Raw genomic sequence first — 16201 nt, 5'->3', positions numbered from 1 at the left:
CACACCATCTCTGCCCCTCCCATGTCACAGCCAGCACCTTACCTCTGAAAAAGACCTCTTGTTCCCTAAATTTCGCACTTTGGTGGGGTTGGGCTCCTATCAAAAAAAAATGTCCTTAGGCAGTCGAAATGATGAAAATAGCCAACAGGTTCTAAAGTCGGTGGAAGCAATGCGGGGGAGGCACGATGCAAATGTGGGGCCCACGTGGGGTCGTTCTGCTGCAAGAGGGGGGCCCAGTGGGAGGTCTGGGTAACTCGAGCTCACTCCCCTTTTCCTAACTGGGCATCTGCTGTGTCTGACTTCTGCAAAAGTAACCTTGACCTTAGCCTTAACCAATATCCACATCGCGGGGGCGGGGTGAGGAGTCAGCGATGTGATGAAATGGAATTAATGTGGAGGAGCTAGACCTACGCCCTAAGCTCTGCATAGTGACAGTGCTGGGGGCAGAGCCTGTCACGCCGACATGGCTTAGTGTATGTTTGGGAGTGAATGGGACCCTGGGGCCTGTCCTAGGTCAAGTCCATCCGTCCTTTGAAACCCAAGACAAAGGTCCCACTTTGCCTCAGTTTCCTCATTTATAAAATGGGAAGGATGATAACTGTCTGCATTGACTGTTGTAAAGGTTAAATGAGATTACGGTGGTAATGATGAGAACAGTGCCAGCAATGTCATGGTGGCAATTGCTGATATCCAGCACTTCCCATGTGCTAAGCCCCAGGCCAGGCCTTTCACTCGTGCTTTCCCATTAACTTCCCCCAGCATTGCTGTAAAGTAGGTGCTGTTTTAAATCTCCATTTAATAGACAAGAAAACCGAGCCTCAGAAAGGCTTATTAACTTGCCCAGGGTCACACGATGGGGAAAGCCATCAAAGTAAGGACTCTAAGTCTGTTTGATGCCAAAGTCTGCGGTCCTAGCCAACTCTGAGCATGGCACTCACCCAGCAGCCCTATGAAGGGCCAGAGCCTGCCCTGGGATGTGCTTGACTGGGACCTCCTCTCTCCAACCCGCCCCGAAGGGCTCCGGCGTGGCTGGTACCATCAGCACTGCACATTCCTGGCGCCCTGTAATTTCCCTCCCCGCGGGCTCCTTTGTGACCCTGAGACAAGTGCTTATTTACCACATCCACCTCTCGGCTCCAAAGGAAAGTTCATCTCACAAGGAGGAATCGTGCCAGCATTTATCACTGAACAACTCAGACAAGAGAAAAAAAAAGCTGTCCCCTTCCGCCCCAGAGCTGCTTTCCAGTAACATTCGCCACTAATAACAATCACATTAGCAGTAATCATAAGACGACCAGCAAGCCCAGTGCACTCTTGGGCCTGTGCACCCCCTCCATTGCTTTGTAAGTCATGTCTCCTCCAGCCCTCCCAACTACCCCAGGCAGTACGTACCACTATCATGCCTGTTATTTTGATTAGGATGAACAAACTATGGCCCCCAGGCCAAATCTGTCCTGCCCCCTGTTCTTGTAAATAAAGTTTTATTGGAACAGAGTCGTGCCGATTTGTGCATGTGTTGGCTATGGCTGCATTTGTCCTACAACAGCGGAGCTGACCCACAGAGCCTAAAATATTTACTGTCTGGCCTTTTATACAAAATGTTTGCTAAGCTCTGATACAAACTATGAAACAGAGGACTGGAAAGACCTACCAACTTTCCCAAGGTGGTGGAAGGGATGGAGGAGACATTTAAAGCCGGTGCTCGTTTACCCTAACCACAGCCTAACATCAGAGCCCACTCTTGTAGTCCTTTGGCTGTATTTCCTCCTGCCTTAGGCTAGGCAAGTAGACATGTCTTACCATGCTAGCCCTCAGTCCTGCACTTTGGATGATACTTGACTTAGACAAATTGCATCCTGTAAGGGCATGATTCATGTGTAGACTGGCAGCCCAGACCCTCGCCAGATTGGTTCCCAACTAGGTCTCCCTTCTTAGTCCCACCCTTTCTTGACTAAGCTATGAGCTCAACTAGGTGAACTACTTCTTGACATTGAATATTGGAAGACAAGATACTCTCTGGCTTCAATATTAACAAGATTTGGTGAAGCTGGATGTGTATACTTACTTTCAGGTCACTTAGCTAGTCTGATCCTTGACCATTACCATTGTCACCAGTCTTGACTCTGAGGCATCAGCTCATGTAAATAGGACAGCTTCAGGTATGGCTGTATTCAGGAGCTCAAAAATGGCATCAGCTTTCAGTCTCTCTCCATCTCCTCCTCTCTGCTTTCCTCCATATTGGCAGGCTCTTTCATTGTGGTCATATCTAGCAGCCTTGGACTTATAATCTTCTAATTAAGCAGAAAGACTTCTTTTTGCCAAGAGTGCCCACCTCACATGTGAGTCTCACTGGCTTGGTTTGGGCCTCTATTAATTGTAGGGTCTGGATAATGAAAGATACTGATCAGGAGCTTGGCCTGTGTCATGTACCCACACCTGAAGCTAGGGAGGTGTGGTCAGCTCACTGAGTCCCACAGACTGAGATTTGGGCTGATGTGGTTACCAAAGTATAAAGAAAGGAATGTTAGGCAGGCAGAAATAATAGCTGTTCATGACAACGTGCCATTTCCTGAAGAGCAGTACTCGGTCCCACCCCTCGATGCCTTTCATATGTCTTACTTATGATGTGCTTAGAATACCCTTTCTCTTTCCATTCTCCTGAAATATTTCAACATAAACTTGAGAACAAGCTCAAATGACATGGGCTATGAGTCTTCCCTGCAGACTTTTCTCTCTTTCCCTCTGCCTCCTGTGTCCATCTCTCTGCTCCAGCCCTTATCATCTGTTGTCTTCTCCGCTCTCCGGGAGCTCCTAAAAGGCCGGTGTAGCATCCTGTTGTGTTTTGCACTCCCAGTTCCCAGCACTCAACCTGGGAGATGCTAAATGCTCCCTAAAGCTTTGATTAAAATTATGAATTGACCAATTTCAACATTCCGCCTTCTAATGTCATTACTGTTGATTTTTATCCCCTACTTCTCCAGTTTGAAAACGAAATCATCCTCAAGCTGGACCACGAGGTGGAAGGGGGCCGAGGGGACGAGCAGTACATGCAGCTGCTGGAGTCAATGTAAGTTCAGTGCCCAGCGCAGGGGAGTGGAGGAGCTGGGAAGGTGGGCCTAAGGCTGGAGGGCTCAGGACTCCAGGGAACTCTCATGGCTCTGTCTTCCCCTGGAGATCAATCTGGAGGCTCACAGATATTGGAAATACTCCATTTTTGGAAGAAACCTCACATCTCTCTCTGCAGTGGCTGTTTCTTTGATATTGATGGAATGGGCCAGATAAAAAGGAACTTTGCTGTATTGGGAAGAGGGGAATAATCCACCCAAATGTTCACTTTTGTTCTCGCTCAGCTGTGGAATAATTCTTGCTGTCTTCTCCTCTTTTCTTTGTGAATCTTTGGCAGATACTGATCACAGCCAACATTTACGGAGCACATGTAATGCAGGGAAACCACGCGAAGTGCTCTCCATGTATTGCCTCGTTTCGTTGTTGCTGTTTGATCCCATTTCACAGAGGTGGCCCCTAAAGGTCAGGGAAGTGTCTTGTCTGAGGAAACTAGGCCAAGCTAGTCAGGTGAACAAGCTTGGACCCCAACCTGGCTCTGCTGGACTCCAGCGCACAGGCCTGGTGAGGCAGTGGACCATGGACAGCACCCAAGAGCACTGGACGTGGAGTTAGGACACTGTTTTGTTTTAACAGGTTATTGAGATATAATTCACATACCATACAGTTCACCTGAAGAGTACAATTCAGTGGCTTTTAGTATCTTCACAGAGCTGGGCAACCATCACCACAATGAATTTTAGAACATTTTTGTTACCTCCCAAGAGGAAGCCCGTATCCCTTAGCTGTCCTCCCCTCCCCTACTTTGAGGTTTCTGTGAATGTGTCTGTCCTGGGCATTTCCTGTAAATAGAATCATCCAGCACATGGTCCTTTGTGACTGGCCTCTTTCACGTAGCATGTTCTCAAGGTTCATCCATGCTGTAGCATGTGTCCGTATTTCATTTCTTTTTTTGCTGACTAATATTTCACTGATTGGGTAGACCCCATTTTGTTTATTCGTTCATCAGATGGATATTTAGACTGTCTCCACTTTTGGCTGTTAGGAGTGATGCTGCTATGAGCTTCCATATATGAGTTTTTGTGTGGACATATGTTTACAGTCCTCTTGGGTGTATACCTAAGAGTAGGATTGCTGGGTCATATGGCAACTCTGAGTTTAACCTTTTGAGGAACCGTCAGACTGTTTTCCAAAGCAACTATACCACTTAACCTTCCTACCAGCAATGTACAAGAGTTGCAATTTCTCCATATCCTTCTCAACACTTGTTAATATCTATTTTACTGATTATAACCATTGTAGTGGGTATGAAATATCTCATTGTCATTTCAATTTGCATTTTCCTACATGGCTAATGATATTGAACATCTTTTCATGCCCATATTGGCCATTTGTATATCTTTGGAGAAAGACATTGGGTTTTCATCCTGGTTCCACCACTTAGCAGCTGCACAATGTTAAGCCAATCATGCAACACCATTGGCCTCAGTGTCCCCATCTGTAAAATGGGGATAATAAGCCTCCTGTGGTTATACTGAAGCATGAATAACTATAAAGCATGTGCACACAGCCAGTAGAATCTCAGTAAATGTTCTCTGATCCCTTGCCCCACTCCCAGTTTCCATCTCCAACACCACGATAAGGGTGAGGACTTCTCCTGAGGTTCAGGAATGTGGCTCAGACATCCCAAATTCACTCCTAATCGTAGATTCTCTGATTTGTATGATTCTGTAATACAAATCTGATCTTGGATTCTTTCCCCAATCCTCTGAATATTTTAACTTTAACAACAAAGGCAGACTGAAGGTCCTGTTCTAACCCTCACAGTGACCCTCCGTGCCCTGCCCAGCAGGCAGAGTTGAGCACCGGGCAGCACCATCCCTGCTGCCCTCGCCCCCTCCTGTCACTGTACACAGCCCTCACTAGACACTTAGTGAGCAAATGCCACTCGGCCAGAGGAGAACCCACTGTCTGCTCCTAGGGTGGGTACTGAGACTGATTATCCAGTGGCATTTTGCCTGAGTTAATGTTTTTCTTAAAGCTCAAGAAAGGAACATCTATATGCTGACCAGAAGCGAAATGAGGGAAGGTGCTGGCAATTTCCATTTTTATAAGCGGATGGGGCTCTGCGGCCAGTCTTCAGACGATCAGCAGGCTTTTCAAATCCTTCCTGAATGATTATTTATAAAAAGGAGTCCTTAGAGGTCGAGGAAATGAAAAACAGCTCATTATTTTTCTCCTGAAATAGAGTTGTGAATGATTTTTGCAAAGCTAATCAAGCCCAACCTTAAGAGTCAGGACCCCATCAGAACATCCAGGGGCCAAGTCCCTGCTCCTTCCTTTTGACTTTCAGAGCCTCAGTTTCCTTACCTGCAAATTAGGGATAAAAATATGGTCCAGCTCTTAGAGTTTTTATTGAGCATAAACAGGAAAAGTCATGAAAAGTGCTCAGCACAGTTGTGACACCTTGTAGGTAGTCTGGAAAGAGTAGCTACTATTATCATTGATCAGGTGGATTCTGATGTGGTTGTTTGAAGCCATGAGCCTACCTGTCATTTCTCTTCCAGACTAGATTAGTCAACCTCAGTTCCTCTAGCCCTTCATCCTAGCCCCTCATTCAGGGTCTCCGCTGATACACAGGGCCCTCTCTGGGCACAGTTCTGTGGGCATGTGGCTTGATAATTGGATGGTGCCTTTGTGAATAGAGCAGTCTTCCCATCCGGTGGCAATTGAGGCCTTGCATCAAGGCACAAGGGTTAGGGCATGGAGTGGTGCTGAATTCCAGTAGTCATGTGCTCTTGTGCAGTGCACAACCTAACACAGCGTCCCATTCCTCCCTTATCCTTAGAGCTCTCCTTGGAGCCCACTTCCATTCGTCCATATCTGTCTTAAAAGTGAGGGCCCCACACTGAATGGAGTAATGAGACACTTTCTACCCTCCTGTATTCCATCTTCCCAGGAATGTCTCTAGAAGTGAAAGCCTGAAATAGACAGAGAATGTGTGTCCTGGGGCTTAGATCCGGCTCAGTGCCTTGAAGAGGACCTGTCATAAGAAGCTCACCATGCATAGTTTTTAAAGGAATAAATGAAAGTCCAGTTCCATCAGCATTGACAGAGGGTGTGGGCCTGGGCTCCCCCCTCTGAAGCCCTCTCATGCTGAATGCATATCAATTCGGGGAGGTGGGAGCTCCCTCCAGCACCCCCAAGGCAGGAGCGGAGCATAGATGCGGAGTGGCGAGGGCTCTGCCACTCCTCCTTCCACCACATGAGGGCTTATGACACCACTTCGAGTCTCACAGCTCTTTTTCATTGTCACTTAACACTCCATTGTTGGACTCAAAGGAGGGGAAACAGCTTTGTGACCTTGGCAGAGCTGAGATGAGAACCCACCCCCACAGGCTTCGAGCCTAGTCTACAAATTGAGGGTGATAATGATGCCTACCGCAAGGAGACTATGCGAGTATTAAACAAGATAATCAATCAAACTGGCTTAGCACAACACCTGGAACGCAGGAAGTGCTCAGTAAATGGTAGTATCATATGTTATGGTTAGTATTTATTTTTATATCTGTTTCCACCGCTAGACTGTGAACTGGAGGTCAGTGAATCTCTTTTTCTGAGATCTCTGAATCCCTGGTTCCCAGAACAGCACATGTTGAGTGCATGGATCAATGGATGATGGTGGAAGGTGGATGGATGGGTGATTTCAAACCAATCTGCCCATCCATCTTGCCAATCCTAGACCATGTGAGCAGCTTTCTTACCTCATGGCTAAAGAATAAAGAGACTAAGAAAGCCAAGACTTGGTGTTTCTAAACCCTTGCTTCTCAGAGGACCAACAGCATAACATCACCTGAGAGCTTGTTAAAAATGCAGAATCTCAAGCCTTAGCCCAAACCTGCTGAATCACAATCAATGAATACAATCCCACGGTGATTTCCATGCACAATGAAGTCTGCAAAGCAGTGGACAAAACCAGTGGTTCTTAATGTTGGCTGCACATTGGAACCACCTGGAAAACTTAAAAAATGAAATACTGCTGCCTGGCTCCCATCCCCAAAGATACAAAGGGTGGACATTGAGTTTTGGTTAAAAAAAAAAAAGCTCCCCTTGTAATTCTAGCATATGGCCAGGGCAGAGAAGGCAGAGAAGCACTGGTCTGGCCATGCTCAGACCCTGAGATGCCTTCTACTTGGGAGGCTGTGAGAAATCACACCCCAAACACTGGGACAAAGTTTCCTTGCATTGTCATTAGGATGGAAAGCAGGGCTGGAAGTGACCATCCCAGAAGGAGTTAGGCACAGCTGCGACTGAGCCAGACAAGCCTAAATCACAGGGCAATTTGCATCTCTCCTTGAGACCAGGGAACAGGTGCTTCTCCCACGGCAAAGATGGATTTGTCTGATCACAGCCACAGTTTGAGATGTCGCCTCCTTGCAGCCTGGTTTGGTTTCTGGGCAAAATGACCCTCCAGAGTCCTTGCCTTCCTCCCCTTCTCCCTCCTAGGAGCTCTTGGGACTTAAACTGCTACAGGAAGTGCAGGCAGAAGCAAACAGCCTGGGAAATGTTTGTCTACTCCAGATGCCTGAGAACATATCACAGTGTTTCTCTGCGGGAAATATTGAACAGTGATTGTCTTGATTCCCAAGGTCACCACTCACTACTGCAGTCATCTTGGGAAGGATATTCAACCTCTCTAAACCTTGATTTCCTCATCTGTAAAATGAGAGGAGTAATTTTTATCTATCAGAATTACTGTGATCATTTCCTGAGAAAGAGTGATCAGTACATTCTGGTGTAGAATAAGTGATTAATAAGAAGTAGTCATTCATCAAAAGTTTAATCCATCTGTCTCTCCCTACCTAGCCTGTGGGCTGCTTGAGGGTAGGCATGATTCTTCTCATATTTCTTTTTAACTTTTATATCTTTCTCCCTATCCCCACCCTGCACAATGCATAGTAATGGGTACTTAAGGAATGTCACCATTAAAAAAAATTTAGACTGTTAATGTTGCAGTACATGTTGTAAATTGTTCAAATCCTATTCGCACATTTAAGTTGAAAATGAGTACTGTCTTCCTCTATTCCTCTTCCTAGACCTTTTGTCATAAGCAACATCTATTTATAGTTTTGTGTTTATCCTTCTGGACCATGTCTGTCACATTTATAAACACACAGACACACATAAAGTAGACATGCACTTCCACTCACGTATAGCATTTGGTAGTTGAGAGCAGATGCTGGAGCCAGACTGTTGGTATTTACCAACTGTGTGACCTTGGACAAGTTAGTTGACCTCTCTGTGCATTCATTTCCCCATCTGTAAACACCCCATTTCATAAGACTGTGACGGGAGATTAAATGAGTTAAAATTTATGACGTTTAGAATAATGCCTGGGATATGGTAGGTTCTATGTGAGTTGGTTAAATAAAACCCAAATATTGTTCTGAGACTCACTTTTCTCAACTATATATTTTACAGAGCTTTTCGTGTCAAAACATATTGATCTCATATTTTTTAATGGTTTTGTAGAATCACATTGTGTGAATGTGCTTTAATTGGATATTTAAGATGATTCCAACTATTTAATTATTAGACAAAATTTGTAAGTTTTATAAATATATCCTTGCATACTTCTGGAATTATTTCTGTAGAATAGATTCCCCAAGATAGAATTATTGGATCAAAGGATACGTACATCAGCTTGACAGATTTTGTGAAAATTGCTACCCAAAAAAGCTGTACTGATTTAGTCCCAACATAGGCATGTAAAAGTGACTGTGTCTCCACACCATTGCCCACACTAGGAATGTATTTTTATTTTTTTCTCATTTTGATGGTGAGGAAAAAAATGTAAATACATTCTGCACTGTATGGGCAAACAGGTGCATAGATAAGTTATGAAATAAAGGAACAAAATGAGCTAATGAGCCAGGGGAGCTTGGATCACTGGTTTGTTTGGCTTGAACTCCACCCACCCCAGCCCTGCGCTGCCCCTGCTCCCTACCCCCAGCCCACTCTTCCTCCCCTGGCCGGGATCTCACTGCCCTCCCGTCTGTGCTGCAGCCTGATGGAGTGTGCTGCAGAACACCCGAGCATCTCCAAGTCTGTGGAGAACTTTGTGAACCTGGTCAAAGGCCTCCTTGAGAAGCTGCTGGATTACCGGGGCGTGATGACGGACGAGAGCAAAGACAACCGCATGAGCTGCACCGTGAACCTGCTGGTATGCGGGGCTCTCCCCACGGCCCCCAGTCTGAGTCAGATCAGAGTCCTGGGTGGGGCAGGCCTGGCTTTGGGTTTCGCTGTTGCTTTTCATGGGGAAGCAGTGCTAAGGGCTTTCGAAATCAGACAGACGTGAGGCTGAATCCCTGCCCTGCCCTCTGCTAGCTCTGTCTTGAAGCCAGTCTCGTTTTACGTTTCCATGCCTCAGTTTCCTTCTATGTGAAATGGAAATGAGCATAGGCGGCTCTCCCCATCCAAGAGTTCGGCATTCGCTGATCCAACCAATTGCCGATGGAAAATATTCAGGAAAAAAAAAGAAATTCACAAAGCCCCGAAAAGCAAAACTTGAATTTGTGGTGTGCTGGACACTATTTATGTAGCATTTACATTGTATTTACAAGGATTTCCATAGTCCTATTTACAACGATGTACATAGTATTTACTCATTGTATTAGTAATTATAAGCAATCTAGAGATGATTTAAAGTATATGGATATGCTTAGGTCATATGCAAATACTACGCCATTTTACATAAGGGACTTGAGCATCCTCGGATCTTGGTATCCGTGGGGATCCTGGAACCAATGCCCTGCAAATGCCAAGGGATGACAGTGTTTCCTTTAGCACAACGTATCACACGAAAGGAAGGTGGCAGTATACAGAGCATGAGCTTTGGAGGCACACAGCCCTTGGGTTCTCGTCCTCCCTCAGGTAATTAATAGGATACACAGGTCAAGGAAGTTTTTGAAGGTTTAGTTGGCGTAACTGTTCCATGGGGAAGATAATGGTACCTATTTCATTGGTTGTGCAGTCCTGAGCCACGGTTAAATGCTCACCGTGTGTTAGTTTTCTTCTCTTAGAGAAGGAAGGGGTACTGATGACTAGGACCTGTAGAAAAGTACTATGGGACAGGCTAACCAGTGCAGCTAATTCCAGACCCAGACTCTTAACCCCTGTATCGCGTGACCTGCCGTGGACCAGCTCCCAAACAGTCTCCCTTCAGATGTCTTGCGATGTGGTCATGACACAGCTAGTAGCAGCCACAGGGCTTCATACCCCCCCTGCCAACCCACCCTGAAGTGGTCTAAGTGAATAAAGCCGGCCAAGAGGCCATGTGCCTTCTATCCTGTCAACCCCCTGCCATCCCCAGTGCTCCAGAAATACAAATCCTGTCCCCATGGCTCTGTTGTATGTCTTCTGTTTACCCTAAGTGGACTCTTTTTAAACAGCCTCCGTATTGCCATTGATTTTCTGAAACGCTAAGGGGAGTTTAAAACTGATTACAGCAGCAAGAAATTCATGGCTAAATGACTCCACCAGGCCCAATTTACATACAGAGCACGAACAGGGGTTTTCCCAGGAGTATAGCACCTTCTCTCTCTGGAGAGATAGAAGTTGGTTGAAGAAACTGACCTTCAGCTGTCAGAATCTGACCTGGGAGAAGGCTGGGACAGGCAGGTCTGTAAGCAGTGAGGCCCTGCTGGATCTTTCTGTGTGGCTTAAACGCCAAGTCAGGGAGAAGAACGGGATGGAATGGGGGTGCCTGGAGGTCTAGGAGGGCTCTGCCACCCGCCACCTGTGCCCTGGAACACCGGGAACACATCACCTCGCCCTCTCGGAGCCACAGGTGCACATGGGTGCCTTGAACTAAACCAGGCTTTCCTCAAAGTGTAGCTCACGGATCAGATCATGACTTCCTGGCTCAGAACCTGTAAGGACGTATTTAAAAATGCATGGGATTCCAGAAAAACTACTGGTCTAAATGACCCCTGAGCTAGAATAGGTTGCACCCACCAAGTTTAAATGTTTTTGACTGTGGAATCTCAGAATAACGCCTGATGGTTCTGCACTGTCAGAAGTTATGATCTGTTACCATCACTGGGGACCTGTTGTGATTACCACTGCTATTACTCTGGTTCCAGCTCGGGTCTGCCTGAGTACAGAGTCTGAGCTTTCAGAGATTGAGCTGGGCTGCCTTTCATAGTAGACGTTGTCAAAGTAAACTGCCTCAGTCTTGGCAGCCCACCTCTCAGCGCAGCAAACAGTTGCACCCGCCCCCTACCTTTGATGGCTGACATACTTCCTCTGTCTCTTTCTAGTCTAAGGCTCAGGGAAGTGACTTTCAAGGCAGAATCTCCTAATAATCTCCTGTTTGATGCATTCAGGGAAGTAAACTTCTTGCTCCCATCTCAGGGTGCCCAGATAGTAAATGGCAATTTCCTCTCATCTTCATCACTGTGCCCCTCCACCCCTGCTGCTCTGCAAAGAAAAACATTCATCACTGGTTTTTTTTTCCCCCTTATCTAGAATTTCTACAAAGATAACAACAGGGAAGAGATGTACATAAGGTAAGATTTTTGTTTTCTAAAACCCAGACCCGCTGTGCCACTCTCCTGCTCAATATCCATTGATGGCTCCCCACTGCCTTCAGGATAGAATCTAAGCCTATCTTGTTGACACTCAGGCGCCCTGTGTTCTGATTCCTATCAATCTCCCCAGATTCAACTCCTTCCATTCTCCTGCAGTCAGCACCCCTAAATCCATTTAGAGTTCTCTGGCCTTCCATGCAGTTTTGCTGTGTCCACAGATCACATGTTCCCTAACCCATCTTGTGGACTGAGCTGGCGAGTGGCACTTGCGTTTGTCACAGGGCTGGCACGTGAAACCCTGGCCCAGGGTTTGGAAGGCATGTAGAAGAGAAAAACATACGGAGATGTGTGATTCCCGCTTCTTTGTAGACATTTAAAAGATATTTATTTGAAGGATTTTGAGGGGAACATTTGCCTGGAGCAAAGGACTCCCTTGCCAGTGTTTCTCAGAATCTCATTTTTAACTCCAGATTTTTTTTATTGTTATTTTTACTCATTACGAAAATAATACATACTTATTACCAAAAAATCCTCATAAAATACAGACAAGCAAAACAAACAAAAAAAAAAACTTCTATAATCTATACATATTCCCAGACCTTTTTATATTTATATATAGGTCAAATCCTATGCATGCATATTTTTTGCAAAAATGGGATCATGTTGCTCATAAGTTATTCTTTGCTTGTCGAGAATTCCATGTCAACAGATGTATTTCAGCATAATTTTTAATGAAACTATAAAATTTTCTTTCCAGAATATACCATAATTTATATAGCCAATCATCCAATGTTATTGAACATTTAGGTCGTTTCCAACTTTTTTCTACCATAAACAGCACAATTACAAAATTATTGGACATGTATCTTTATGCGTCTCCTTAGGAGACAGAAGGCCGCAAAGTGGAATCGATCATAAGGTTAACGACCATGGCTCTTTCAAGGCTTTTGACAACATTCAGTCAAAGGCCGGAGACTCCAAGGCCAAACTCAGTCTGCCATTACTGCAGATATTTTTAGGTATGCTAGCATTATTCCAGGAATAGGAACTATCATTTGGGGATAAAAAAAAAAAAGACAATTTTATAGGTTGTCCTGAGGCTGGATAGTATTTATAACATCACTAGATGTGACTCACTGTAGTAACACAGAGCTTTGTGTACAAAGGGCCCGGGGGCTTTACCTCCTTTTGTTATGACCCTGGATAAATGACTCAGTCTCTCCAGGCTGAGGTTTCCACCTGGAGAATGTTTCCATTCTGTTCTGAGCGTTAAATGAGATGCTATAGGTGAAGTGCCTGGCACCTGGGTCCCTCCCCCAACCTCTTTTCTGTTCTTCCTAGTTTAGAAACACAGACGGCGAATCCCAGATTTCCATAAGCTTTGGAGATTTGAATCCTATAGTAATCTAGGAAAACCACATTTGCCTAAACCAGACATTGTAAACAGGATATAGTCTGACAGTCTGTCCTGTTTGGCAGGCATAGTATTTAAAAACATTTTTAATTGGCTGCCAAATTTTAAAAATCCAGAGAAGTTACATGAAAATCAGAATTTCCCTCTTCTGAAAAACTAAGAAGGGATGGCAATGCTGGGCCCTCATCCTGACGGCCATGGCTTACACTGGGTGGCGGCCACCTCTTTAGACGGGACAGGAGTGATGTGGTCACGACATTGTCTCCATTCCCCACTGAACTTCATCCCATCTGCCTCACTCAGACTGCCCCTCTCCGGCATCTGTTTGCATTTAATTCCCTAGTCGGGCCCATCAGCGTGTCTTCCATTGAGCTCTGTAGTTGAGCAGCAAACCGTTGCGTTGACAAAGGATAGGAAAGGGCGCCTTGGCCAAGTGAGGAGTTGAAAGCAGCAGGGATGCTGTCCTTCCAACTGCTCTCTTCTAGAGTTTTTTGGACCCAATGGTCAGGGATCTAAGAGAGCAAGAACTGGCAGGTAGAGCTAAGATGGGATTTGGCCATGTACATGGGCGTTTCTCAAGGTCGGCCACAGACTCAGCACTCCCTATGGGCAGCCCACGTGCAGTTTCACTCATAGCTCTTTTGATCACCAGAAAGTTAAAGGGGACAGAGGGACTGAACAGGCAGACATAGCCAGTGTCAGAACCCTGTTCTGCCTATTTCGAGCTCCATCTACTTTAACGTAAGTCTCAGTTTTTACAAAAGACTTGTTGGGAGGATGAATTGATATAATCTATAAAGCACTCATTGGTTGAACGAATGAATGAAGACTCTTTCTGTCTGGGACGCCACCCCACTCATCCTCTTAACCTAGAGATCCCAGCCCAACTGTCACACGCTGGAGACCTTTCTGGAAGCCCCACCTGCATGAATCCTGCTCTCATACTAACATAGACCTCTCCTTCACAACGTTGATCACAGCTGTGTTTTTGCCGTCACTTATTTGAGTGGTGCCTGTCCCTTTTCCTAGACTGTAAATCCCAAACTCTGAGAATGGCACCTGCTTTTGCCAGCCTTTATCTCTGATTCCTGGTACGGCCTGTGTGCTCAGCACAGCTTTGCTGATTGAATAAATCAATGAGCAAAATGTCACTAGCTCATTAGTTATCAAAAATCATCACTTATTGACCTTTCTCCCCGCCCCCCCCCCAAATCTTTGGCAGTCCCTACTCCGAGTTCAGGCAGCCTCCGTTTGGCCCACTGACCATGTTTAATGTGGCCGGGGACATGAAACACTAGCTCCTCCTTGGGTGACATTCTCTGCCGAAAGCTTTCTTCCAGCAGGAATCGAAGCCTGAGCACTGAGACCTGCTTTGAGTGCGGATGTTTGAGAAGCCCTTTGTTCCCTGCAGTTAGACAACAAAGGCGGAATCCTGGCACGATTACAGACAGCGCCTTTCCTCTCGGAGGAGGGAGCAAGGGCATCGCATCACAGCATCTTCCCTTCACCAAATTACTAAGAGCTGGGTTTGAATAAATGCTCCCCGTGACTTGCAAGTCACCCAAGCAGTGGTTCTTTGGCTCCGGATTCCGTCTCCAACAGTGGCAGGAGGGACTGTTTTGTAGCAGAACCTGGTCTATAATGCCAAGAGATAGTAGCTGTCACTGCTCAGTGCGGGCTGCGGGCTGATCAATTTCAGTGGCTACTGGCGTGTATGAGCAGCAACGCTGTCTGTCCCTGACTGAGCCCTTTACACGTGGTCTGCGTGGCCCTTTATATGCCCAGCAACTCTATGGGTGCATTCTGTGAGCACTGCCATTTTACAGAATAGCAAACGAAGGCACAGAGAAGTTACCTCCCTGCCCCTTAACACTTACTATGTGTCAAATAATTAACCACAGCTCCCTTCCTTTGTTCCTGTCCTGTCCTTAACATCTCCCAACTGCAGAGCCATCCCAGGGTGCAGAACGGGATCGCCACATTACAGAAGGTTGGGAGGTGGGAATGCGATTGTGGTTGAATAGTAGATTCTCCCTGCTGACAACTCCAGGCCTCCACATGCATATCGAATCTCTCGACCCAGGGCCACTTCCTTTCTTATCAGAAAATGCACTTCCTTTACACTAGAGAGCACTGAAGAGAGGCTGGGAGCTGCCCTTTACAGAGCTGTGGCTTGTCCACGCCCTGGGAGTCATGCAGTGATCGGCGTGTCGGCTCTGAAGGCGGTTAGACTGCAATCACATTCCATTTCTCCCATACTTTAGCACGTGCTCTGACAAGATATTTATTTCTCCTTCCTTGATTTCCCTGACTTGTCATATTGCATTGGTCAGAGTCTTCAGCATCAAGTTGAATACTGGCTGGAATGGTACCTAACTTCTCCAGGCCAGAGTTTTCTCATCTGTAAATGGTAATACTCAATGAACCCATTTTACATGATTGTCAGGAGGCATTTAAAATACTTGGCATGATTCCTGTCACACACTAAAATGCCCCACACATGCTGGGTTTTGTCACTGTCACCCATGCAAGGGGGCTGGATGGTGGGGGGATGGAGGACTCCCGTGACTCCAAGAGGTACTCGGCTGTTCTGTCTGGCTCCTTCCTGGCCCTACCATCTGCCTCCTTATTGCACCTGGTAATTTAGCTTATTTCCCCAAACAGGTACCTGTACAAACTCCGCGACCTTCACCTGGACTGTGACAATTACACCGAGGCCGCCTATACACTCCTCCTCCACACCTGGCTTCTCAAGGTACTGCCCTTCCCGTGAAGGGGATTCATGCTGGCGTCCCCATGGAGCCCTCCCAGCGAGTTGAAGAGTTTAAAAAAGGAAAGGAAAGGAAAGGAAAAGAATTAGCCAAATAAATTTTGTTTTGCTCTGTGTCCCCAAACTCTTAACCTAGAAGGTTACTTTTCTGCACTGCGTTGTCTAGTCACATAAGGTTTCAAGTGACCTTCACATTTAGCAGCAAAAACAACCCCCTGAGATATGTCTTGCAGTTTTACATAACATCCAAACTGTTTTATATAACATCCAAACATCGGCTATAAATCATTAGCATGCCCCGTGAGCTGTTTTCCTTCTCTTGAAAGTGCCGCCGGAGCAGGGCAAAGTCTGAAGGATTTCCTT

At 46.0% G+C, this 16201-nt stretch overlaps 1 protein-coding gene across 2 annotated transcripts in view; it reads left to right on the top strand.

Moving 5' to 3' along the window:
* Window positions 1-16201, top strand: part of DOCK2 (dedicator of cytokinesis 2) — a 371427-nt gene that overhangs the window by 323755 nt on the left and 31471 nt on the right. For both annotated transcript variants that reach the window (XM_014563918.2, XM_032465120.1), the window contains 4 exons: window positions 2982-3067; window positions 9130-9286; window positions 11593-11633; window positions 15733-15823. In XM_014563918.2, the coding sequence (XP_014419404.2) occupies window positions 2982-3067; window positions 9130-9286; window positions 11593-11633; window positions 15733-15823 (375 nt within the window). The remainder of the gene's footprint in view (window positions 1-2981; window positions 3068-9129; window positions 9287-11592; window positions 11634-15732; window positions 15824-16201) is intronic.

Source organism: Camelus ferus, chromosome 22 (genome assembly GCF_009834535.1).
Source record: "Camelus ferus isolate YT-003-E chromosome 22, BCGSAC_Cfer_1.0, whole genome shotgun sequence".
Classification (NCBI taxonomy): Eukaryota; Metazoa; Chordata; class Mammalia; order Artiodactyla; family Camelidae; genus Camelus; species Camelus ferus.
This window is presented reverse-complemented; position numbering and strand designations above follow the sequence as displayed.